The sequence below is a fragment of the Triturus cristatus genome, chromosome 7 (assembly GCF_964204655.1).
Source record: "Triturus cristatus chromosome 7, aTriCri1.1, whole genome shotgun sequence".
Classification (NCBI taxonomy): domain Eukaryota; kingdom Metazoa; phylum Chordata; class Amphibia; order Caudata; family Salamandridae; genus Triturus; species Triturus cristatus.
This window is the reverse complement of record NC_140590.1, coordinates 853985875-854011327: the sequence shown is the minus strand read 5'-3', so window position 1 is coordinate 854011327 and position 25453 is coordinate 853985875. Positions and strand designations below refer to the sequence as shown.

Here is a 25453-nt window from a genome sequence, read left to right as displayed (position 1 = left end):
AGCCTTACATGAGCACCTACTTACATCACACATGGTCAGATTCATTTTTAAAGCGCTGGAGATTAAGTGATTTGCTCAGAATCACAGGAGGGTGAGCTAACGCCGAGACTCGGCAGCTCTGGTAGTTCCTTCCCCTTGCAACCACCGGCTCAATGGACTGTCGAGTAGCAGACATTGCTGAACTAATAAACAAAGTCCTGATCGGAGGAACCTTGAAACGCTTGCATGGGTTTTCCTGGGCGCTTTCAGGGTCATTCGGCAGTTCCATCATGTCAGCACTGAATCCTCAAACGAAACGTCACTCATTTAGAAGAGGCTGGGACTGATGCCCCGATTACTTACCGGTAATCTTCATTACTCCGAGCATAGTCTTCCTCGCCACATGACTAACAAAGTGAGCTTCAGGTCCACACCAGATCCCTCCAAAGCAAAAAAGTCAGCCTCCCATGCCTCCCATCCCTTCCCAATATGGCCGACCCATTACACCCATGACCCCTATAAGAGGCGGGCCAGCCCAACCCATCAGCCTGAAACTACCAAGCACAAACATGAAGCCGATAGCCAGACAGGGAGGGAGGGATGGGAACTCATGTGGCGAGGAAGACTATACTCGGAGTAATGAAGATTACCGGTAAGTAATCGGTGCATTACCTCCTCGTTAGTCTTCCTCGCCACATGACTAACAAAGTGAGCACATAAAAGTCAAGCGGCTTCATGGAAACTCACAGGAAACCAACAGACCAGAAAGGGACGCTCACGAAAGAGGGCAAACCCAACAGATCCGAAGAGTGGAAGGACCACCCAAGAGAGGCAACCACGAGCAGGAAGAACCAGCCCTGGACAGAAAGACACTGGGAAGGCCGAAAACCAGGACCCCAGAGACCCGAAGTGCTGCCAGAAAATCCGCCCCAAGCAAAGCCGAAGGAGGCCAGAGAAGGCACGGAACCAGACCGCACGGAGCCAAAGGCAACAGCAAACCGGGCCCAGAACAGAAAGCAGCAAGCCGGCCCAGACACACCAAGACCGCCCAATGGACAGAGCCAAAAGTGAGAGGGGAGCAAAAACCCAGAGAGGAACTGAAAGAGACGCAGTCCGACAAACACAGCAACACCGCAAGGATGAGCACCACCCGCGAGAGAACCGAAACCACCAGAGGAACGGAGCAACGGAAGCAGATGCAAACAAACAGACCGGGAAGAGCCGCAAGAACGGTAAGGGGTGTAAAGGAAACCAGCACGCCAACCGAACAACGAAAAGAAGCCGCAGGAAGAGAAACAGGCGGGACACAGACCCCTGTCACGCAAGGGACCCCCTGGAAGGGATCGCGACACCAAGGAGAGAACCCAGGCAGGCACAAGGCCAAGGGGACCCAGGAAGGCGCCGGAAGCGACACCGAAGAGACACGGCCACCAAGGGAACCCAACCAGCCAACAGCGAAAAGCCCGGCAGGAAGGGAAACGCAGCGAGGCTGCCCGAGACCACCCCGCACAGGGACCAAGCCATCCGACCCAGGAATGTCGCAAAAGAAGGAAGCGAGCCCCCGAAGCGAGCACTCAGCCAGCCAGCCAACAACCAGGCCCTGCCCAGCCCAACAAAGAAGGACCGACAGGAACAGGAGCGCACAGGGAGAAAAAAGCCACAGGCAAAAACCCACCAAGGGCGGGGAGGACAGAAGGGCAGGCCGAAACGAGCCCGAGCCACACCAAGACTCCCAGGGAGTCACCAGAGCCAACAGGCCCCGCGACCCCAAAACCAGGGACAAAAGATGAGGACACAGATCCACACCGGAAGTGCAGGGCCCCACCAGGGAGCGGAAAACCAGGAGACCCAGCACCCCCGACACCGAACAGTACCGCCGGAAACAAAAACCAGCAAGGGAAAGCCAGAAAGTGTGGTCAGGACACAAACTCGCACCCACAGAGGCAGAACACGGACCAATAAGCAACAGGTCCCGAGACAACCTCCGCAGACGCAGATGCCAAAGGAGAAATCCCACAGCACCCGGAAGACCCAGGCCGTCACCCATCCAGGAACCAAGCAGGCCCGAACAAGCTGAACAACAGAGAACAGACGAGGACAGGCGTCGCCAGGGCGGGAAGGCCATACGCAGCACCCAGGCGAGCACCACCAATGGGACAAAGCCCAGGCCAGGCCAAACAATCACAGAACCCCTGGAAAAAAAGGACCCCAGGAAAACAACGCCGGGAGCCCGGACGAGAAAGCCCAAGAGCCAACACCGGGGACCCAAAAGAAGCAGACAGCACCAGATGCTCCCAGGAGAACTCCCATCCAGGCACCAAGGAGGCCTGACCCACAAAGCACTGCACGAGAGCCGAAGAGAACACGAGCAGTCAGGGAGGTATGGCCGGAGCCAAAAGCGGCGCAGGCAGGGACAGCACCACTGTGCCAAAAAGGCAACAGGGGCGAATCCCGCAAACACCTCGGAGCACGAGGCAGCGTTCAAACGCCCAGAAAGCAACAAAGAACGCCCCAGCAAGGCAGGGGAAAACCCCAGAAAAGCCAAGGAACGGCAAACAGAAGCCAGACGGGAAATCAGCCATCAGAGGGACCCACCGACCCAGAACAGACCAGGACCCCAAGCATGCCCCCCAGGAAGGCAAACGCCACCAACACTCAGGAAGGAGGCACCAGAACAGAAAGACCACCGGCCGCACCAGGAGACAGGGCGGGAAGGGAGTCACCGGGGCAACAGAAAGGAACCACGGAAAGGCCAGCGGCACCGAGAAAAACAGAACCGCTAAGGACAGACAGCGGACACACCGCCAGGCAACAAGACCCAAAACACGTCCCAAGGAAGGCCCCCACCAAGGCAGACAACCCCAAACAGAACAGCCGGGGACAAAACGAAACCTGGAAGAACATGACCCGCCAGAGAAGGACTTGCGAGCCAGCAACCAAAGGCTAGAACGCACCCCCAGCAGAGGCGGGCGCTGAACTCCCGGCCCGACCAAGGAGGCACCACCCAAAGGCAGTAGAGCAACCGAAGAGCCACAGCACCACGGACAGGAGCAGGGGAGCACCACAACCGACAACCGGAGTGGCCAGGCAGAGGGCAGGACCAAGGAACCGCGCCAACCAGGACGTGAGGAGAGGCAACAGAAAGGACCACAACAAAGCTCCAACCCCCAGGAGGCGAGGAGAAGTATGGCGACAGCAGGAAGCCAACAGGAAGGGGGAGCAGGAGCCGCCTGTGCAGACAGGGAGCAGGAAGAGGAGGGAGCGGCAAAGCCGCGGCCCCGGCAAGACAGGGCGAGACCACCAGGCGACCACCGACGCAGCCCAGAGACGGACGGACAGGAGCCAACCGCAGCCCGCCCCCATCAGATACGCCGAAGCCCACAGCCCCCGTAAACCCTCGGAGGACGTCCAACAAGGTAAGGACCGGGACAGACCCCACACAATGAAGGAGGGAACAGGAGTCCACACGAGGCAAGGACCGCAGGCCCAAAGCCCGGGAGGGACGACGGAGACAGGGACAACACAGCAAAGAACGAAGCCGTGGCCCTGCAACACCCAAACAGCCGCAGAATGGACCACCAGCACGTACATGAAAGGGAAACACCCCTACAAAACGCGCAGAACCACAAAGAGTCACAGCAAAGAGCAAGACCACCCATGAGTAACTCGACGGCAAAAATCAGACGTCCACAGACACCCAACAAAATGGCATCCCCCAGAAGGATGAAAAGGATGACCGGACCCGCTGGGAGAAGAATAATTCCCATTTTCAAAATATATCCCAACCATACTGAAGGGAATAGACGGTAGAGCGAGTAAACAGTGACATTGAAAGACCAGGGATTGAACACCCAATCAACAGAGTAAGAGTCAAAGACCGTAACCAGTAGGCCAGAGGGACTCTTTCCGAATTCAAAAATAGGCCCCAACCGAACCGAAGGAAAACCAATGCCCACACCTGTAGAGTGAGCAACAGTGACATGGAAAAACCAGGGAATGAACCCCAAGCCTCAGAGTAAGAGTATAAAACCTGAACCAGAATGCCAGAGACACACAGTTTGATCAAGAGGCCAAACACAGGCACCCGTAGCGGACGCAACAGACCACCAAGCCACCAGCCCAAAGGAACACCACGCACCCTCAGCCCAAGGACAGAGTGAGAAGAGCCCAAGTGAGCGACATGACTTGCTTGGTACAGCAGCCATTAGTCAGGAACACACAACCGGAGGAGCAAGAGCCTGCACCCCCAACCACCAGGAACATAGCATGTGCATCAGCAAAGATTAGGGAAACCGTGATGGCCCCAGGCGCAGAGCAACAGAGGGCCATCGTAACCCAACACAAAGGCACACAACCCAACAACCACAGAAGTACGAAGGGCTGAGCGGACCCCTGGGATCCGAACCTGCGACCATGGGGGCAGACCCAGGCCCTTGCGGGGGAAGCACGGGACCATCGAGCCACCAGACCGGGCCCCAGGCCCATACCAAGAAACCCCCCCCCCCCGAGTACAGTGTACCCAATGGCCGAACCGGGACATGCAGGCGATGTACCCAACCAGCACCCCCACACTGCCGTAAACCATGTCGACAGTGTCGTAGCGCGAGAAGGACCCAGCGCGCATGCGTGAGGGAGAGACACCGCAAACCACCAACAATCCCAAAAACAACCTGCAGGAAAGTGAGAGGACTGGTGCCACTCCAGGGACACCTGCAACCTGCATCCGGACCGAGGAACGGGTGAGTGACCACGGGACCGGAATCACCGCGGAACCCGGGAGGAAGCGCGCCCACCCCGGCAACAGAAGCGAACGAGCAGGGCAGCGCGCCAATTAAACATCACTTCTCGTGAAGCCCTCTCGCACCCGGCCCCGGGGGCTGGAACCATGCTGATGCAGGTGGCCCACCGAGGCCCGCCAGGACTGCAACAGAGGCAAAAGGCAAGAGCCCATATCGATGCCTGCAAGCGCCAATTCCTAGGCTGGGCGGGAATGCATCTTGCACCACACCGCCCCTGTTCCGATGGGTAGTGTGCATATGAAAACAGAGAGACGGCAGAAATCCAACCACCGGCGTAAGCACCGCCCTCGCCAGCCACAACGCCTCGAGGGGCAGGCGGGCGGAACACACAAGCACAGCTGCCACAGCGCCATAGAGCTTAAAATATTTCCCAACTGTACTGAAGGAAACACCATTGCCCACACTTGAGACCAAGCAAACAGTGACATTAAAAGACCAGGAATGGAACACCTAACCTTCAGAGCAAGAGACCAAGATCTCCACCATTAGGCCAGAGTGACTCATTAGGAGTACCCCCAAAGGACAGGCCGCACAGAGAGCTCCAACGAGCGGAGGCAGCCCCCATCCAAATCCGTACCCCGGCCACCCCCCCTGTAAACCCATGGCCCGCTGGAGCAGGGCCCAACCGGCCAGAACACCGGGGGAACGGGGGGAAAAAGAGCCCAAGATCCTAGGGTCCGCTAGAGCAGGACCTCCAACCTGAGACCCATGTACCTGCTACCGCAGGCACCACTTACCTGATGCATCTGGAGAGACGTGCGCAGAACAAAAAAAACAGGCTGATGGGTTGGGCCGGCCCGCCTCTTATAGGGGTCATGGGTGTAATGGGTCGGCCATATTGGGAAAGGATGGGAGGCATGGGAGGCTGACTTTTTTGCTTTGGAGGGTTCTGGTGTGGAGCTGAAGCTCACTTTGTTAGTCATGTGGCGAGGAAGACTAACGAGGAGGTAATGAGTCTCCCTAACAAGGTGCTCCAGTGAGAGCTAAGAATTGTGTTCTTGTTGGAGATGGTGGAGGCTGGCAGGGCTGGACTGGAAGCCAGAAGCAGCCATGCGCGGGTTGAATCCAAGCTCTGGCACTGAATTCGACGAGTGACGGAACTGAGACTTTAATCAATCCTCTGCAGGGGGGGTTGGAGGGGGCCCTCTCATTAAACATCATCCCGGAATACTGGTGTTTGTAAAAGTTGAACAATCCAGGTTGGTGGGTAGTGCAGGAGCAAGCATCTTTATCTTGTTGTGGCACATCACCCTTTTCTTCCAATAAACGTTGTTCTATTTCTACGTTTAGTAATGGTTAGCTTCTATCAATTTCAGCCCAAGAAAATCTGCAGTTCACAAACTGTAATTCCTACAAAACAGGCATAAATATCCAGGTGCCAATATCAATTCGTGAAAGCCAAGCAAAGGGAAGAAGGCATATTTCAAAGCCTTGCAGGCGACTGGGGAGCTGCACTGCAGTCACGAGATTGTTTCTCCTAGGGTCCCACTTACTATCACCCGTCTTTCTTGCAGAAGGAGCGCCCACAGGAAGTCTACATTACTGGTCGAGTGCACAGGAAGATGCTGAGCTGGCAGGTCAGTCCTGGTAAACAGGTTTAGTTCCAGAGGGATTCTTGCACAGGAGAGCAGGCTTCCCTGTCCTCTCGTCCACAGGTGCAGTTTTTAGACCTAAAGATAGCCATTCTTACCTTCTGTCTCAACTAATGCACCCTCACTTTTACCGAAAGGTTACCTCAGCAAAATGTAGTGAGAGTTGTCTACAAGCCAGTAAACGTCCTCGTGGTTTCCTGTAGTTTAAGTAGATGAGGGCTTAAACCCCTAGGTCAATCAATCAATCAATCATTTGTAAAGCACACTAAATACCCGCGAGGGTCTCAAGGCGCTGGGCGCTACTGATCAAACAGCCAGGTCTTGAGCATCCACCTGAAGGTCAGCAGGTCTTGGGTCTGTTGTAGGCTCAGTGGGAGGGTGTTCTATGTCTTGGCGGCGAGGTGGAAGAAGAATCTCCAGCCGGTGGTTGTTCTTCGGATGCGTGGGACGGAGGCGAGTGAGAGGTCGGCGGAGCGTAGCTGGCGGTTGGGGATGTAGGAGGAGAGCCGTCTGTTGGGGTAGGCTGGGCCGGTCTTGTGGAGTGCCTTGTGTGCGTGGATGAGGAGCTTGAAGGACATCCTCTTGCTGACGGGGAGCCAGTGCAGGTCCCTCAGGTTGTGGGTGATGTGGCCGTGACGTGGTATGTCGAGGATCAGTCCTGCCGGGGTGTTTTGGATGTGTTGTAGTCGTTTGATGCGCTTGGTCGGGGCTCCCGCGTAGAGGGAGTTTCCGTAGTCGAGTCTGCTGCTGACGAGGGCCTGGGTGACTTTCTTTCTTGTATCTGTCGGGATCCATCTGTAGATCTTGTGGAGCAAGCGGAGGGTGTTGAAGCAGGAGGAGGAGACGGCGTTGACCTGCTTTGTCATTGAGAGCGTTGAGTCGAGGATGATTCCCAGGTTGCGTGCGTGGTCGGTGGGTGTCGGGGCTGCTCCCAGTGCCGTTGGCCACCAGGTGTCGACCCAGGCTGAAGGGTTGGAGCTGAGGATGAGGACCTCCGTCTTTTCTGAGTAAGGTAAGAGGTAAGAGCTCCCTTGCCCCACGAGGGCATCAATGAGATCTGAGAGCACAGGAAGAGGCCCCATGCTGGGCTTGAGGCACGACAGTCTGCCTTGCTCAAAGTGAGCACAGAATATCACTTACCTGCATAATTAGTGTGAGATACCTTTCCTAGGCGAAATCTGGACTTTCCCAAAAAGACCCGGTAACACGTGTTTACCTCTCTGTCCATCTCATTCACAGGAGGCCACCACAGCTGCACATAGCTGTTTGTGTGTTAGCGGGAGCCACATTCATTTTTAAGCAGTGTATCTTTGTATAAAATATAGATTTAGAAACATTAAATCACCAAATGAATATCAAATTTGTTTAAGTTACCACAAATTACATTGCATTTTTCGTAAGCCTCACCGGGGCCACCAGGCAATTCTGAATATGTGGCTACCTGCAAACACTACCTGTAGATATCACACGCATACTTGAGCTTGCCAAGAGCCAACAGAATGGTAAAAAACATGGAAAAAGGAGATTGCTGAACATTTTCCAAAAGATTAACCTGAAAACTAAAATACTCATTTACCACAGCAGACAGGTTACGTGCACTAGCTGCATTAAAAAGTGCACTTTTAATAACAGTAAATTCCTTACAAGGGACCCTGCCCATGGGCTTATACCAACCGTCCGGCCCTTTATGTACCTTAGCTCGCAGGTGGTAGCTCCTTCCTCTCTTAAAGGAGCCGCATGGTGAAGAATGTCACAGTATATCTCAAACCCTTAGCTGATATTATCAAAAACACAAACAGACATTCTAGAATGCTTATTATTGGTGATTGGCAGAGATGTAGCATTGGGCAAACAACTGTTTTTACTCGGTCGCCACTTTAAGGTTGATTAGTATTTGGACTGTTTTCATAACTCTTCTTCTGTGAAACAGCACGCATATCCCCCTGTCTAGTTGCAATCAATAGTATCTTTATGCTAATACATAAAAATAAAAACAAGACTGCCAGCAGTTCCAAACACACTACAAACGCACCAGTTAACTGTTGCCATTGGAAGTCTGCAGCATTGCACAGTCCTTCCAGCAGGGTCATCTAGTCTCTAGGCTCTCCCATCACCATCTACTGACATGCTTCAGCCTTCCCCCTATCCCATTTCTACTGTGTCCCGTCCTACAATAGTAGGAACTGTTGAAGAAAAAAACAAATATAGGTTCTTACCATGGGCGACCCATCTCCGTTGGACATTCGCGCCTCGCTCATCCGCCTCTCCTGCTCCAGCTCCTCATTAGCTTGCACCATTGCCCCAGCCAGCCAGATGTCAACGTCCACGCGTGCCTGGCGCAGCAGCGCTACTCGAGCGTCGGCCTTCACCTTACTGATCTGCAGAAGGAGAAAACAAGTGCAAGTCATATCTAGGGGAGCAGCAAACCAGAAAAGGTTTAACAATACTCAAAAGCTATCCTCATCTCCCCCTACGGAGAACAGAAATGTTGCTTCACTAATCCAGTAAAATGCAAATACAGTCACCTTAATAAGAATCTCTCCAAAGAGTCTAAGAGTTAAGTCACCAGTTGTTTAACCAAGAGATGGGTTTTCCTATCTTATTCTCCCAATGTGAACAAACTGAATAAATCTTGGGTAATAGCTTAATCTCTGTGTGCACTAGTTTATGGCAGGCACTGGAAAAACCCAACTGTGCTTTGTAAGAATTGAATACTGACCAGCTTTGGTTACTTGGGATCCACATCCTATGTTATAAGCAAGAAACCAGAGTCCTGGTGCTCTCGGGTCACCATAAACACAGTGGTTATCACCACAACTCACTCAAACTTTGATAAAAACTAATTTCACCATTGACATTTTCTACTATGCTGTGGGAGGCAATCATTTAATTTTATTTTTTTCAAAAACAAACTGCTGCTCTTTTTTTATTTTTCAAAAGCAAACTCCTGCTCTGGAAGTTTGTTTTTGAAAATAAAAAAACTTTGGAAATTTTGGCTTAGCGGTCTGTCAGACTTTTCCTACACTGACAGAAACTGCCAGGATGGCGATTCCAGCCAGTGTATTAAGATGATCACGGGGCTAGCACACATCTCTACATTTGGCAGGCTGAGTAAAGCAGCAAAGTTCTCTGTCATCCTGTCTGTCCTTCCTCCATCTGCAGAATCCTAAATCAAGACTTCAATCCAGAGTGGTACAGTGGGTGGAAAACAATGGTTCGGAGTGCTACACCAAGGGATTGCCAGTGGTTAGACTATTTACGAGCATTTGTCCCATCACCTTCAGCTAGGTCTACCAATCATTGCAAAATCAGGCGAAATGGCAAGAGATGGGAAACTAACGTGGCTTCTTTTCTGGGCTCCATGCGTAGTTTCTTACAAATTATTTATTATTACAGATATAAACGTCAATACACAAGTAGGTTTCAAGCGAGATACACTTGATAATGAATATATTAATAAACTCCATCGCATAGGTCTTATTTTAATCTTAAAATTATTTAATAGGAGCCTTATGGAATCATAGAAGAAAAGAGTAAAAAAAAAAATTAAAAGTCAGTCAAAATTAAAAGTCATCCTTAAAAAATGGAATAACATTTTAAAAGATCCATGGCCAAATGAATTAGAAGGATTTTAGGACTGCAAAGTTTACACTGCTCAAAGTGGCATGCTCTGTTAACATAAAATCCCAAAACACAATGTACTACAGTGAAGTGGGGCTCGCAATTTTTATTGTGAGTCACAATTTGCTCATTGAGAGTCCTGGAAAGTCACAAGAAAAATGAGATGGCATTTTCGTTGTCACTCGCAAATAAGCATCTCAAAGGTTTGTGGTAACTCTTGCCAAAGACAGTCATTTACCATTTCTTAAGCGGAAGCTGCCAGCATCAGGGAGCAGACAATGGTGCCATGGCCCACTGCATGGTCCCCTCAGTTTCCATTCAGTGGACCTTTTTCTATCAATGCACCCCTGTCCCTTTCATGGACAGCTACTGCAAATCTGTCACAGTACCAAAGCAAATGCAACAAGCATTAGCAAAGCCAATCAGTCTCAGACATATTGGCAATGTTTTTTGCAATGCTGTTGTCCATCAGCAAAAGAAAAAAATGCTTCTGTGTTGATGCTGTTAAAAAAATGCGCGATAATATTTATGCACACATGCATCATGACATATACGCATGTACGAGTCATGAAAAAAAATCCTTCTTGTGGATACTCAAACTGCAGCTTCCTCACCCCTTTAATATCCATATTAATTGCTACCCATACCGACAGGTGACTCCATCTGACTCAGTGGCAGTCTGGCATCATCTCCAGGAGGGAGCCGCATATAAGCACATCCCCCAAGAGCAGACGTCAATATATTCTGAACTCTACCTTGCCCGCAGATGTGGATAATCCATTACCAATTGAAGCGGATACTGTGCCAAATCTCACTTGGCACAATATTAAAACCATAGGAATCCATGCCACAGAACATGGAGGAGGGAGGGCAGTGTGAAATCTGCGGTTAAGCAGGGTATCCACCAGAAAGAGTGTAAGATAAGTAACATGTTTGTCTGATGGATATTTCCACCCATAGATTCTACATATTTAGAATAGGTACCAAACAGTACCTCCCAAAGGTGGATGGTCTGAGGAGTGGACTCACAGCAAAAGACGTCCTGCAGAATTGAGGGAACAAAATAGCCCTCTCTGTGGATTTGACGGTTGAGGCAGAAGTGTCTGGTGAACATTTGCATGGACATCCAAATAGCAACACTCACCAATACCATTGTGATAGCTCTTTCTTTTACGGCATTAGCACGCACGTCCCGTGGGGGTTTCTTCTTCACCAGGGCATAGCATGTTTTATACAGAGAAGATCCACCTGGACAAAGTTATTATCTGCACAACACTCCCATTCTTAGCACCGGCAAAGCCCACGAAAAGCTGGTCATTGACTCAGTACTCTTTCATCCCCTCAGTGTAAAAGCTGAAAACCTTCTTTTGAGTCCAGCTAGAGAAGCCTCTCCTCCGCCTTAGAGGGATGTGGTGGAAAGAAAAAGGCAGGGAGGGAAACTTATTGACACACGTGGAAGTATGATATGAATTTCGGCACAAAAGAAGTATGGAACTGCAACACCAATTTGTTAGGAAAGAAAGTGGTATACGGGGATTGTACGGACAGTGCCTTCAGCTCAATGTCGTGGCGCACAGAAGTAACTGCGATGAGGAACATTGTTTTGATAGTTGGCAGTTGCATAATACAGCTGTGCATGACCTCAAAAGCACATTAGTAACATAAACACCAAGTTAAGGCCCCATTAGAGCATAATAAAAGATTTTAGCAGGAATAAGTATGCAAGGCCTTTTAGAAAACGTATCACAACAGAAGTAACAAATGTTGGTCAGGCAAATGTTGAAAGTCTAAAATGTCCTCCAAATAACCTTAAACAGCATCCCCTCCAAAAACAAGGTGGGTCAGAGATAGCGCAAACAAGAAATCTTCAGACAACTTGGCCTGCAGAGTGTAAATTTGAATTTCTCCGCATCAAGCCATAGGATTTTATCCAATGACCAGAATAAACAGATTTAGTAGATGGGTATCTAGACACAAGAATAACATAGTACTTCATCAGGTAAATCAAAACTGCTTAGATGTCATAATTTAATATTCACTTGGGGAGATGCAAAATGTGGAAATGTGGATGTTGGACCTTGCCCTGTTGCTGAGACAGGAGTTCTTCCTGAAGAGTAAGAGGGATCAATGAGCAAATACTCAAGCTCAACAGATTGGGGTACCACACTCTCCTGGCACAATTTGTGGCCATCAACATGATCTGAGACTGGTTATTCCTGGTCTTCTTTAGCACTCTGGGCAGGAGGGATAGCCAAGAGGAGGTGTATAGGAGACTTGCGCCCCACTGCAATTGTTATTGTTATATGTATTTATAGCGCGCACAGCTACTCCAGAGAGTGTTCCGGCGCGAAACCTGAAATAGATCGTAATTCTAGAGATTAAAACAGGAAAGTTTTCAGCTTTTTCTTGAACATCCGAGCGTCTTGAATACTACGTAAAGCCAAAGGTAATGCGTTCCAACCAAGAGCCGCCTTCCGAACAAGGGAGCAGCTGCCCAACCTTTGACGGATAAAACGGGGAATCTGAACCAACAATTTGGAGGCGGAACGCAATTGTCTTGACGGTAAATAAAAAGAGAACCTCTTCTGCAAATAGCTGGGACCCCGACTGTACAGGGCAGCACTCATACCCATACATTCACAAGCACGCACACATACACATACACCTTCCAATCACAAGCACATACCCATTCACAGAATGCATGCAACGGCGGCCGGCTCAGGTAAGTGCAGTGGAGCAGGGAGCAGCAGGGGGGAAGCCGACAGACGACAGGATAAATATTATTTATTCATTTAATTATATCAAATCTGTCTGTCGGCTTCCCCCATGCCGCACCCTGCCCCGCCCCACAGCGCTTACCTGAGCCGGCTGAGGCTGCATGCATGCATTAATACACATACATACATGCATACTCAAGTGCACGAACTAAACATTACAAAAAAAAGCAAACTTACCGGGATGCATCGGTGATCTCGGGTGGCAAGAGGGAAGCCTCCAATGTTCCTGGAGGGTTAGAACTGCTGCCACCTCTGATTGGCTCACGAAAGGTCAGCCAATGAGAAAAAGCAGCAGTCCCCGAGTTAGCCAATGAGAGAAGGTGGCAGTCCCTTACTCGCCGCAAAGTGTTTGGGGTCAGTGAGACTGCTGACCCCACTCCACTCTATGATGAGCGACGCTGATAAACACTTGGCCATGGACACTTCAGGGCTTAAAACTGAAGTGCCCAGCCCAAATCTACCTGTGATGTGCCCCTTCATCATGAAGGGGAGGACCTTGAGGCACTTTACAGGGCTGAAGACATCACGTTAGCGGAATCCTATGTACAGGTACCAGATGGGGCTTTGGATCACTGAATGAGAACCACAGAAATGAAAGAATGGTGGCTGTTGTTTGGAGGCGATTCACAACTAACTGTGGTAAGATTGCCTTTAGCAGCTAACTGTTGAGGTATGAGAAATGAGAACCAGTGGCGGCTCCCCCATTGGGGCGTGGGGGCGTCGCCCCCCCCTGCTTTCTTGCCGTGTGAGAAGACAGAAACATAATGGTAATAACTACCATTTTATGTTTCTGCCTTCTCGCATGGCGAGAAAGCAGAAGTGCCTGGTTGGGGGTGGGCGGTCATGCTCCAGGGCAGGGGAGAGTGGCTTGCCCACTGTTGTGCATACTGACTGTTTGGTCGGCCCAGGGCGGACCAAACAGCCTACATAGAGAAAATGGCCCAGGTTGGGCGCGATCCAATGCGCCTCACCACTTGTGATTGGTGGAGCCTGAAGGGGAGGGAGGCTCAGGCTGCCTTTGCTGATGACGAGAGCTGCAGGCAGTGAAAAAACGAAGGACGGCGGGAGCCGGGACCCATTCAGAAGCGGGACGGTAAGTTTTATGTATTTTATTTTTTTAATTAAATTTTTTTAACGAACCTCTCCCCCATACCCCTTCCGCGACGACCCCATTTACACCCTACTCCCCAAAAGTTCTAGTCCCCGGTGCAGGTGTACAACCATTTCTTCGAGCCTTCGAGCTCGTCATGGCGGTGAGTGAAATCAACTTTTATTTAAATTCAGAATGCCCGGAGCAGACAGAGCTGTGAGTGTGTTAGATAGAGGTGAAGGCCATGTGGATTCTATGGTGAACGACGAGCAATCAACCAATAATAATATCAAAGTTACATGTTACACAGTGAGCTCTCCTAATCAATATAATCAGATTGTCAGAGTGCTGTTAGTAGCACAGCCTAACTTTGTGGCACTGTTCTTACACACTACCAAGGCGCCAAAAGACGAGTCGGCCTGAGGCTCACCCTTGTAACCTGCAGGCTTCACCCAACATCAGTAACACGCACAATAATCCAATGAGCTCCGGTGTCATTTGCAGTTTTCTGTCGAGAGACATTTTTGGGAAGCTGCTAGTTAAATTTCGCAGAGAGCAAGCTGCTCCCGAGCTGCCCAGATCTGCTGTTGTCTTTTCAGCTCAGTAATTAGCTTCCATTTCCCCAAATTAATGATTGCATTCTGAGAAAATTAAAGTTTCTTTCCCGTCTGTGTGAAACAAGATTTTTTAAATCGCTTAGTGTATGACCCTACATTAATTCCATCATTTTATTTTCTGTGGCTAACATTTGCTTTCCAGCCTCTGGCTCTGAGGCATTTCGAATCTGGGCAACATTTGCTCTTTGGTCTGTAATTTGGTGTTTGAGATTTATAAAAGCTTCTCTGATGGGACCAGCGATTGTGTGCTTGTTGTCAGGGCCGGACTGGGAACCAAAACCGGCCCTGGCAAAGTGCTCGTCCGGCACCCCCGGCCTTCGGGGTGCCGCCGACCTCTTTGCCAGGGCCGGTTTTCGGGCGATTTTGTTACAGGGCCGATTTTGCAGCTATGCTGCAAAAACGGCCCTGTAACAAAAACGGCCCCCAGGATCCCAAAACCGGCCCCCACCCGTGCAGCGCACCGGGGGATTGCCCGGTGCCCGCCACGGCCAGTCCGGCCCTGCTTGTTGTGGTGGCTGGTACAGAGTTCAGAAAGGACATTTATCTGTACCACACTCGGCCACATCTTGGGAGGAAAGAATGCAAGGGCCTGCTCACACCTCCTTTCACCCCACTGTGGAATCTAGATTAATAGAAAGGTGAGTCAGCATAGAGAGAATTCACATGTATTTCCAGAACAACTTTATGCACCCTTTAAAGAATGAGTTGATGGTTCAAGCCTTTCACTTGTATGCATCAGTGGCGGGCAGAACCATTGGAATTATATGGTTTTGTGGGTGCAACTTTCTCTTCATAATTATGGATTTGACACATTTGCACCGTAATCCAGCATCAGCGGCATAATCTGCAGATTGAAAAAAATATATAGCTTTTAGCCCGAAACAATCCCCAACCACTAGCACAATTGAAGCACTGCTTACACCACCGATTCCCCCTTAAGTTGTTTGGGCTAGCTCGCTATGCTTGCTCGCCAAAGGGCAGTACGGCAATAATTTTACGCCTCACCACTTTTGAATGTCACCAGTCACCACTGATGAGAATACATGCATCCCTGATCTACAAAGGTTGGCCGCGACCATCACCTTCACCATCCTAAACACCTGAAGTGAAGAGGTGAGGCTGAAGGGTAGAATGGCAAATTGGAAATGCCCCACCCCAACATGAACTGAAGGCAACCCCTGTGGGACTGCAGATTGGCCACATGAAATAAATCATCCTGCAAGTCCAAGGACACCATTCAATACCCCGCATCCAGGGCATAAAGGACCCAGGCCAATTGGCTGGTATCCGCACTTTTGCTACACACTACCCTGCCGCTGGCGAGGCTCCGCGCGAAGTGGGAGGCAGACAGGGGGCGCCCATGGTCAGATGGAGAATGGGATGTGGTTTTAGCGGGGCCTGTCAACGTGCCACGAAACTCTCGCTTTAAATTGATCCAGACGTTTGTACTGCACCGCGCCTACCTCTCCCCAGACAACATAGCCAAATATTTTGGAGATAATACAGCTGCCTGTTCGCGATGTGGACTCGGTGGTGCGGATCTGTTGCATGTGCTCTGGTCCTGCACGGTGCTGGCACTGTATTGGCGGAGGGTCACGGCTCTCCTAGAGCAGTGCACCGGCGTGCCGGATCAGCATACATGGGAGGTGTGTATATTGGGCCTCTACAAGCGGAATAGGCAGAATAGGATAGCCTCCCGCTTCCGAGACTTAGGCTATATCACTGCGAAGCGCCTGATCACCAAGAACTGGAAAAGAGGAGAAGCCCCTGTCGCAATTAGTTGGGAGAAGTCATTTCTTAACTGGGCACGAGCAGAGAGTGTAGCATTACACAGAGAAGAGACTGCAGGTCTCCGCAAGTTTCCAGCAGCCCAGCCTTGGGATACGTTGCTGCATAGCTTCACACAACACAGTAGCGCAGATGGTCGGCCCCCGCATGCGCCCTTCGCCAGTGCGAACCCTTAAGCTTTGTGCGCCAGCAGCTTGACATATAGATAACACTTGTGTGTAATGCAAGGATAGTGTCCCTGGCGATTATTACCTGTTTTTCCTTTGTTGGCCTGTAGAATGTGCCGTGTGGCTGAGGGTCCTGACTGGTGCATTTTGGGTTCATTGTACCCTGTGGTTCTTGTTGGGGTGGAGCAGGGGTGGATAATTGGAAGTCAGCAATAACTTACCGGGATACCCGGGGGCTGAGGATTGGAAGGCTACTTTTGCGTTACAGTTGTCTTATTCTTTGTTTCTTTCCCCTTCTGTTGAGGTTGCCGTTTTTATTTTAATTTAATTAGTTTGTGTTTTGGATTCTTTATTGGCACTCGATCAGGTATGTGCATATAGCTTCATGGCGAGATTAGTACAACTCACTGCCAGCATCCACCTGTATTGCCCATCACTGGGGTTCAGTCCACTATGCTAATTATTGACATTTAAACTCTCCTCATGTGTGAGGTGGTGGGTGCTGCGTCGGCGTTGGCATCCCATGTAGCCAGGCTGAACCTGATGGACTGTGTCACAAGAGGTGATCTGTCATGTATTCCTTAATACCACCATTGCATGGTAAATTGTGGGCATTTTTGGACCTGAATGCTTGATCAATCGTTGGGTGTACCTGTTGTACTCCCTTCCGGCAATATCTGATGTAAGCCCTGTACAGATTGTCATACTGGTTGCCCATGCTGCTGTATCAGAATGTGTACCTATTCACTTCTCCGCAACTGAAAATGTTGATTAATGAAAAATGGAAAAATAACAAACTGTCAATAAAGATATTTAAAAAAAATAAAATAAAATAAAGGACCCAGGCCAAAGTTAACATCTTGAATTTCTCCTTCCTCGATAAGGGGTTCAGAGGCGAAGATCTACAATTGGTCTGAGCCCTCCATCTCCTTTGGGGACAAATAAATAGCAGGAGTAACATCCCTCACCTTTCACCATTTCTGGGACTCTCTTTATGGCCCCTATGGACAAAAGTGATTGAACCTCCTGCAGAAGGATGGTGGCATAATCTGTTGAAATATGAGTGAAAACTGCCGGATGTGAAGGGTAGGACATGGCCTTTCTAAAACAATCTGCAACATACATCGATCTGATGTTATGACACGACTGCCAGGTAAGAAAAAATTAACCCTGAACCGTCTACTACTTGAGTTTGAATACAGTTTGAGAAATCAAAGCAGCTTAGCCATAGTTGTGGCAAGGATGATTGTTGTTCTTGGCGGCATGCTTCACCAGGCTCCCTTGAGCCACAAAATGGCTGAGCGGGCTATTGCACAGGTGGCGAAGGCTGTCTCTGGTGATCGGTGAAACCAAGCAGTACTGCTAGTGGAAATGGGGAGCTGTAGAGGTCAGACCCAGATAACATGCCCTAACCCAGCTATCTTTCATGCATTTCAATGTGGAATCAGTCTTTTCACAGATAAGTCTGAAGCCATCGAATGGCATGGCCATCAGAGATGCCTGCACATCCTCAAATAATTCTGTGGCACACATCTATGCATGTTACCAGATCACCAATCTGTTTCCCATGGCACAGACAACACACTGCGTAGTGTCCAGTCCTGCTCTCAAACTTTATTTGGCTGCACCCTGTCCATCTTCTGTAGTCTGAGTCCAGGTTTGTCTCAGAGCAAGTGTCAAGTCCGCGGGCATTCTGCAAATCTAGATAAAGGTCAGCATCTGTATATTGAGGGGGGGGGGGGAATAAGTTATCCACCTCCTCAGTGTCATCTTTGTCAAGTGACACATGTTGAAGCCCCTGAATGGTATCAGATTCAGGCCCAAACAAGGCTTCTAGCCTTCTTTAGTACTGGTGTCAATGGCTAAGGATGTGAGCTCCTCAAGGTTAGGGCTCCATAGGTTCAGAAGGCACTCCAGATGGAGTGGGAACAATTCTGGACAGTTGCAGCATGTCCCCCCTGTAGACCTCTATCTGCTGCGGGTGGATGATGGCCCAGAGAACTAGGGGCATGCCAAGACCAGCAGTGGATTCGGCTTGGAGTTTAAAATCGTGTCAGGGTTGATGCCTTGGAGCGTCCACTGCATGGCTTCTCCCCGTCGTGGGAAGGGCGAGTCAGTGATGAATCATGCTTCCAAATTTTGTCCTTATGCACAACTTGTCCTTGGACTTTGTCTTTGACTTCCAAGATAAACCACTGAATGCGGAGTACTACATGAAACCTTCATCTGTAATTGAATAGCTGCTGTTTGCAACAATATCTATATTTCCAGAGGGCTGCCTTACGGAGCCTCAAGAGAGCAGCTCTGTAACAGAGTCAGAAGGAAAGAAGGAACTTGTGGAATCTAGGATAAATCTTGGCTAGAAGCAGTATCAGAATAAAAAAAGAGACGTTTCTAGGTCACAAATGGGCAGATTATTTTTACAAATTGTGTGCTCCATTTTCCAAGTTGGGCAGGTTGTTTACTTACACTATCAATGTAGCATTTGGTCATTCAGCCGACACTAATGACAACCATGATACATGTTCATTTAGCCACCATCCTGAGACAGCCTATGATTATCTATGCACAGTAGATTTGCCCCAACTTGTTTATCAAGCTAATGATCAGAGTGGAGCGGGTCTGCAATCAAGCAGAGCCCACCCTTTAGGCAGAAATATCTACATTGAAAGAAAAGACAACATAAGCAGAACACCCAGCAACGTGGCACTGGTTGGAGACCCATCTACTTATGACTTTTCCATGACATCAAAGTGAAGAGGTAGACAGAAGAAGTAAGGAGGTAGGGGAAATAAATAAAAAAAAAAAACCTACCTCAGCCTTCCGAATACTTTCTCGTACTTCTTCCATTCTCTGCTCCATGCTGGAAATCTCTTCTTCAGGAGCCTGCAGCCTTCTGGCTTCCAGCCTCTGCAGAATCTATAAAGAAACAGGAAGGAGCACATTTTGCTAAACAGTTTCAACTCAACCATTCTCCATGACTTCACAACCCCCACCTTATGTACATTTTGCTACTACTGAGCGTCTGGACTTGTATCAATCAATCAAAGGCTTTATTTCGATAAAAAGATATCATAAAAGCATTACAATAAAAATAATAATTCATTTTAGCTTTAAAATTATTTTTTACAATAAAAATGAAAAATATCATAAATACGTTTTTTTAAAAACGTATTAAACAATTATTTTAAGCCTATTAGTTCTAATGCGCCATGCCCAAGATAAAAATTTAGAAAGGGCACAAGCGTACAATGGCCGGGAGTCAGACCTTAGAATGCGTAGCGCCTCAACGTGCTGCCTAGTACCTAATGAGCGGCATAAGTGTTTAAGCCATCTACTTCTTGGGAGTGCATACACTTGGCATTCAAATAGAAAGTGTGCTACAGTCTCGCTTCTAGATATACAGAAGGGGCAAAATTCTGTCGTCTGTGCAGGAAGGTTCCATCCAGATGTGAAAGCATGGAGTGGGAGAGTCCCGGTCCTAAATTTAAAATAAAGGGTCCTATCAAATGGTCTCTCTATAATATCTAAATATAATTCCCGGAAGGGCAGGTCTTTAAAACTCAGAAAATCCTCCGTGAGTCTGCCCAATATACAGTTAGAGTTCTGTTGGGATGCAATCCAGTTCCAATATAAAATTTTAAGTGTAGCTTTCGGTGGGGAAGACCTGCTTTCCCATGCAGAGCTTAGACCTAGATTGCAAAGGAGGGTTTTCATATCTTTCAACCATTTAATCTTATACCACCCGGGAAGTGACATGACTTCAGAGAGGCCTTTGGCGTATTTGGCTAATTCCGGGACACGCCACAACCGAGCCCATAACAGTAAAGGGCGAAATTTCGCCAACTCATCAATTGGACGGCAACCCAAATCAAGCAACAATGGGGTCGTGGGAGTACTCTGAGGTAGTGACATAATAGCCCTACAAAACTTTCTCTCAGATCTTGCCAACTCACTAGAGTTACATGAGCCCCATAGCTCTGCCCCATAGAGAGCAGCGCTGACTCCCCTTGCTGTATAAATTTCCATAACAGGGGTTATGGGTCTAATTGCACAGGAGCGCTGCTCCTTTAGGAGTGCCCCTGTCACCCTTTTATGTGCTAGCAACATTTTGCATAAATGGGGGGCCCAGAGCATATTGTGTGTAAGGCGAATACCAAGATAATCGAACACATCCACCCTCTCTAGGGGTACAGCATTCAACCTCGGAGGACGCACAGGTTTCTTGGGGGGGTTCATCACGAGGAATTTCGTCTTGTCCGTATTAATTACTAGGCCCCTTTCTGCACAAAAAGACTGAAAGTTATTTAATAATTTTTGGAGGCCCATTGGGGATTTGGAGAGTAAGAGTGTATCATCCGCGAAGAGGAGGGTGGGAATACGTTCCCCCGCCAGGGATGGTTCGTCTGAAGGATCTTTCAGCAGGAACTCAACCACACCATTAACATAAAGAGAGAACAGGGTGGGAGCCAACACACAGCCCTGGCGGACCCCTCTCTCCACCGGAATTCTATCAGTTTTTTCTCCCTCCCTGCCCCATCTAATCTGCGCATAGGTGTTTTCATGCATCCTTACGATTAGGGATAATAAATAATGCGGTACCCCCAAATCAGTGAGTACTCTCCAAAGAGTCGCTCTCGGTACTAGGTCAAAGGCAGTCTTCAGGTCGATAAATGCGAGATAAAGACTGCCCTTGGCCAGGACCACCACCTTCCAGTATACAAGCAGCAACCTAAAGGCTTGTTCGATTGTGCCAGTACCTACTCTAAAACCCGCCTGGAGGTCGGAAAGGATGCTGTTTTCGTCGATCCATTGGAGTAGTCTGACCAACAGGACCTTGCCAACCACCTTTTGGGTTACATCGAGCAAACTTATGGGTCTATAATTGGACGGATCGTCCCTAACCCCTTTCTTAAAGATAGGCACAACCTCCGCGCCTTTCCATGATGCGGGAATGGGTGCACCCCTGCTAATGGCATTAAGGAGAGTATGGATCAATTTTCCCCATTTCAAAATGTCGGAGCGCAACAAGTCCCCAGGAATGCAATCAGGACCAGCGGCTTTTTGAGGCCTAATGGTGCCGATTTCGTTTTTTCTACCAAAGAAGTCAAATATGCAATCTACCAACTATGACCCGCAGGCAATAGGAGGTACAATTAAACATGGGTTGCCAGCGGGATGATCGACTCTCATAAGTGGGACAACAGAATTGGTACAATCCGGCAACCAGGCTTGTTCTTTATTAGAGGGAGTTAAAGCAATATCACTGGCTTGGTTAGAATATAATTTGGAGAAGTGAGTGACCCACGCCTGGCTAGTGATGTTGCATGTTATGAGCTCATTATCCGGTCTGCTTCTGGTTCTGATTATTTCCCAGAAGCGTCTAGGGTCCTTTCCAGAGCTAGCCTCTTTTAGGGTACACCAATACTCTATGTCCCACTCTTTTCTAGCATTTGCCAGGATTTCCTTATAATTTTTCCTGGCTCCCTGGATCGCTACTTGGATTTTGCTTTTAATGGCCCGAATCAGAATGGTTTTAGCATATCTGCAGGCAGGTGTGAACCACTCCTGCTTGCCCCTAGGATTTCGAGCTACCATTTTTTTTTTATTCCCACACTTTTTTTTAAGGAAAACATTTCCGATGGTCTCAAGAGTTCCCTCGAAGATGGATGTAGTCCTTCCTATGAGGGGAGGGGTTAAGTCAATATTGTCCAGTTCGATTTGGGAAACCATAAGGATTGTGTTAATAGTATTGAGCTTGATTTCATCCCCTGCGACCATCTTCCACTTCAAACGTCTCCCGCAGGAGGAGACAGAGATAGTGTCTGTTGACCTGGAAGATGGTTTAATCACTTCATTCGGCCAGGGATTCTTAAGGGACAAGGAAAGCGAGTTATGATCGCTTTCGATAGTAGGCAAAACTATCATATCCTGAACCAAGCCCCAAAGAAAAAAATCAAGCATAATATAGTCAATCCTTGAGGTGCGGTTATCTCTATTAAATGTGACCGCACCCATAGGGTCAGAGTTTGTGCGGCCATTGGCAGCTCTTAAGCCAAACTCTAACGTTAGAGCATTCAGCTGGATCGCTGTTCGTGACCATTTTTTAATCGGGGGATGGTTAGGGTAGGAATACCCCATCTAACATCATCCTCACCTGGGTCAGAAATATCGACCGTTGTGAGAGGCTCATAAGTACAGTTAAAGTCTCCCGCAACCAGGACTTGGGCTACAGCTGAGTTATTCCTAAGTTCCCATTCGAGGGAAGACACTGTCGAGGACATTGAGCCAAGTTTGGTACCTCTAGCGTAAACATTAAACAGATCGAGGGTAGGACCCATATGGGGACCTCTTAAAGAAATTCCTAAGATATCAGGGGAATTAATTTTTTCCGGTCTATTCGACAATTCAGGGCGATATTTACCCATATGAGCAAGCCTCCAGATGGCCGACCTTTGCCATTTCTGGGGAGATTGGCTGGGGCAAAATACGTGACATATCCAACCCGGTAAATCGGTTCTAGAGACCATGTCTCCTGAAATAGGCAGATCATATGATCCTCCACTAGGGCATTCCACTCGGATGAGCACAGTTTCCTTTGGAGGCCCGCTAGGTTCCAGCTTAGGATCTTTACCGTGTCCAAAGAATAGTAACAGTAAATTTTAGGAGAACTAACGCAATCATTAGGAGGTAGGGATACAACTGAAGTAGGAGTCGGACATAGACATGGAAATGGAATCTGCAGGAATTCATGGACGGCAGGCTTCTGAGTGGAAGGAATAGGGTTAGTGTCATTGGCAATTTTAGGAGGGCTATCCGGAGGTTGAGGCTGGTTAGAAAAAATATAGTCAGCAACCTCCGTATCTTGTCTTGTGCATGGTAATGGTCAGTCTACTGTGTCTAGGCAACTAAATCTGTTGGTCAGAGGTATATCGCTCCAGTCTACAGTAAAAGGTGCTACCATACTCCCATAGTCCTGCCAACCATCACGCACCCTTCTACCGACCCAGTTGGCATCTTGGGGCCCACCCCTTCCTGGAACAGGACAATAGTTAGGGGAGGAGTAGAAGAAGGAAAGCCTTCTCGTCTCTATTCCATCATGCTTGACCCGTGTACCACGGCGGCAAATATAGTCCGCCGTGTGTGGGTTGTCAAAATTTACAATAACACAATCCCCCCGGGTCCGTTTCTTTTCGCTACCTAACCAGGATACCCTGCGTACCATTAGAATCTTACTGGCACAAAAGGGTGGGAGCGGTCTATTAATAGTGAGCCAATGCTGCACCTTGTTTTTTAGGGACCCCAAAGGCTCCTTTATATTGGGCCTTAAGCCTGGGACACCTGTCATAATTACAACGTATGGGCCAGCTTCGGGTGGTAAGTGTATACGCTGGTCATTCACATCCCTATCATTATCGATGTTATTCATTGCCCCAGGAGATTTAGGTAGTATGCGATTCAAGTTTACAACTGGGGATTGGGATTTAGCAAGCTCCACAACCTTCTTGTAGTCATCTGCGGGTGGCTTAGGTTTTTTGTTCCAATTTTTGGGTGGTATTGGCTCCGTCCTCATAGCTACGTTATTAGGCTCCCCAGGTGTAATCAGCTCCATACCCATCCCTTCTTTGGGAGAGACAGTCAAGAGAGATATATTCCTAGATGCTAATAATTTTTCGATGTTTAGAAGCGATAGTTCTATGGGATGAATATAGGATTTAATAAGTTCATCTATTCTAGACAAAAGAAGATTGTTAGCCTCACAGGTCTTGCATCCCTCCCCCAAACTAGCAGATTGGATTCAAGGAAGAGGCAGGGTTATCCCTAGACCCTCCCTGTGCGAGAGTACTTTTGCTTTGTGGCCGACTGGTGGGGGCTTTTTTAGTAAGTATACGTTTGCATTTTTTCGCCTCCCTAGCCTTCTTGGTTTTGGGGATAGCACCTTCCCTCTTGCCCCTTAATACGTCAGTAGTGGGGGACACCTGCCTTGGGCTCCTAAAGAGGGCTGGCGTCCTCTCGAGGGTCTCGCTAGATTGTATATCTGAGGAGGGTAAAGATGCCGAAAGAGCGACAATGTTTGGCACTCCATGCGTCTCGGCCTGGACTATAATTAACGGCCTGGACTCCCTTGGGTTTAAGGGTGACTTAGATAGTGCTAGAGTGCCTATAGAAGAACGTCTCGCCAAGGCCAGGTCTTGAGACACCCTACGTTCTAAGAGTGATATGCCTTGGTTAATTGCCTCGTTCGCCCTGGTGATATATTGGTCAATTGGGCCTGACACATGTGTTAAGCCATGTGTTGGTTTGCTTTTGCTGCCCCTCGTCATCATTGTGCTACTTCACTTATATAAGCTGGCACAAATATAACTGAAAAGAGGGAAAACAGTTCACCAGTTAGAAGATAGCGATACAAAAGGCAACAGTTGTAAAAATGGATACTTACGGGGCAAAGTTCAAGGAAGAGAGTCCAAACCAGTCTTACCCGAACTTTTGGCGGGTTTGAGCGAGTCCACTACAGGAGGCTGATGAATGCTTTGGGCGCCTACAGGGCGCTCTCAGGCGTCACACAGCAGCAAAAGTCCTTTGGAGACCTGCCTCGGGCCACAGCGTCCGTATCCACAAGCACAGCGTGGCCAGGACCCATGTACCGATGTTAGGGGAGTGGCCCAGCCCAGTGTGGTCCGGTCGGGGACGGGCAAGGACGGGCCCGCCCTTGGCCCGGGCTACGCCCGCGCGCGTCCCGCGCTGCGGGGCCCCTGGCAGGCTTTGAAGAGGTCCTGCGCGGCCGCGTGACGTCACTGGCGTGCGCGGCCGCCAAGAATGCTGGGAAATGTAGGCCGTTCCCCTCACGGCGATGTTTGACCTGGAAAGCGCCAAGAAAACAGGGTCCGCTGTCGTCGCCACTGAGCCGTTCCCCTCACGGCTGGCGAAGAGCTTAAAGGTACTAGCCAAGGGCAGGGCGTACCGCGCTGCGGGGGCCCCTGGCAGGCTTTGAAGAGGTCCGGCGCGGCCGCGTGACGTCACTG

The 25453-nt window shown here is 49.1% G+C and overlaps 1 protein-coding gene across 3 annotated transcripts in view; it reads right to left on the bottom strand.

Moving 5' to 3' along the window:
* Positions 1-25453, bottom strand: part of FCHSD1 (FCH and double SH3 domains 1) — a 288678-nt gene that overhangs the window by 88531 nt on the left and 174694 nt on the right. For all 3 annotated transcript variants that reach the window (XM_085617778.1, XM_085617779.1, XM_085617780.1), the window contains 2 exons: positions 19245-19349; positions 8587-8748 (listed from right to left, as the gene is read on the bottom strand). In XM_085617778.1, coding sequence (XP_085473904.1) covers positions 8587-8748; positions 19245-19349 — 267 coding nt within the window. The remainder of the gene's footprint in view (positions 1-8586; positions 8749-19244; positions 19350-25453) is intronic.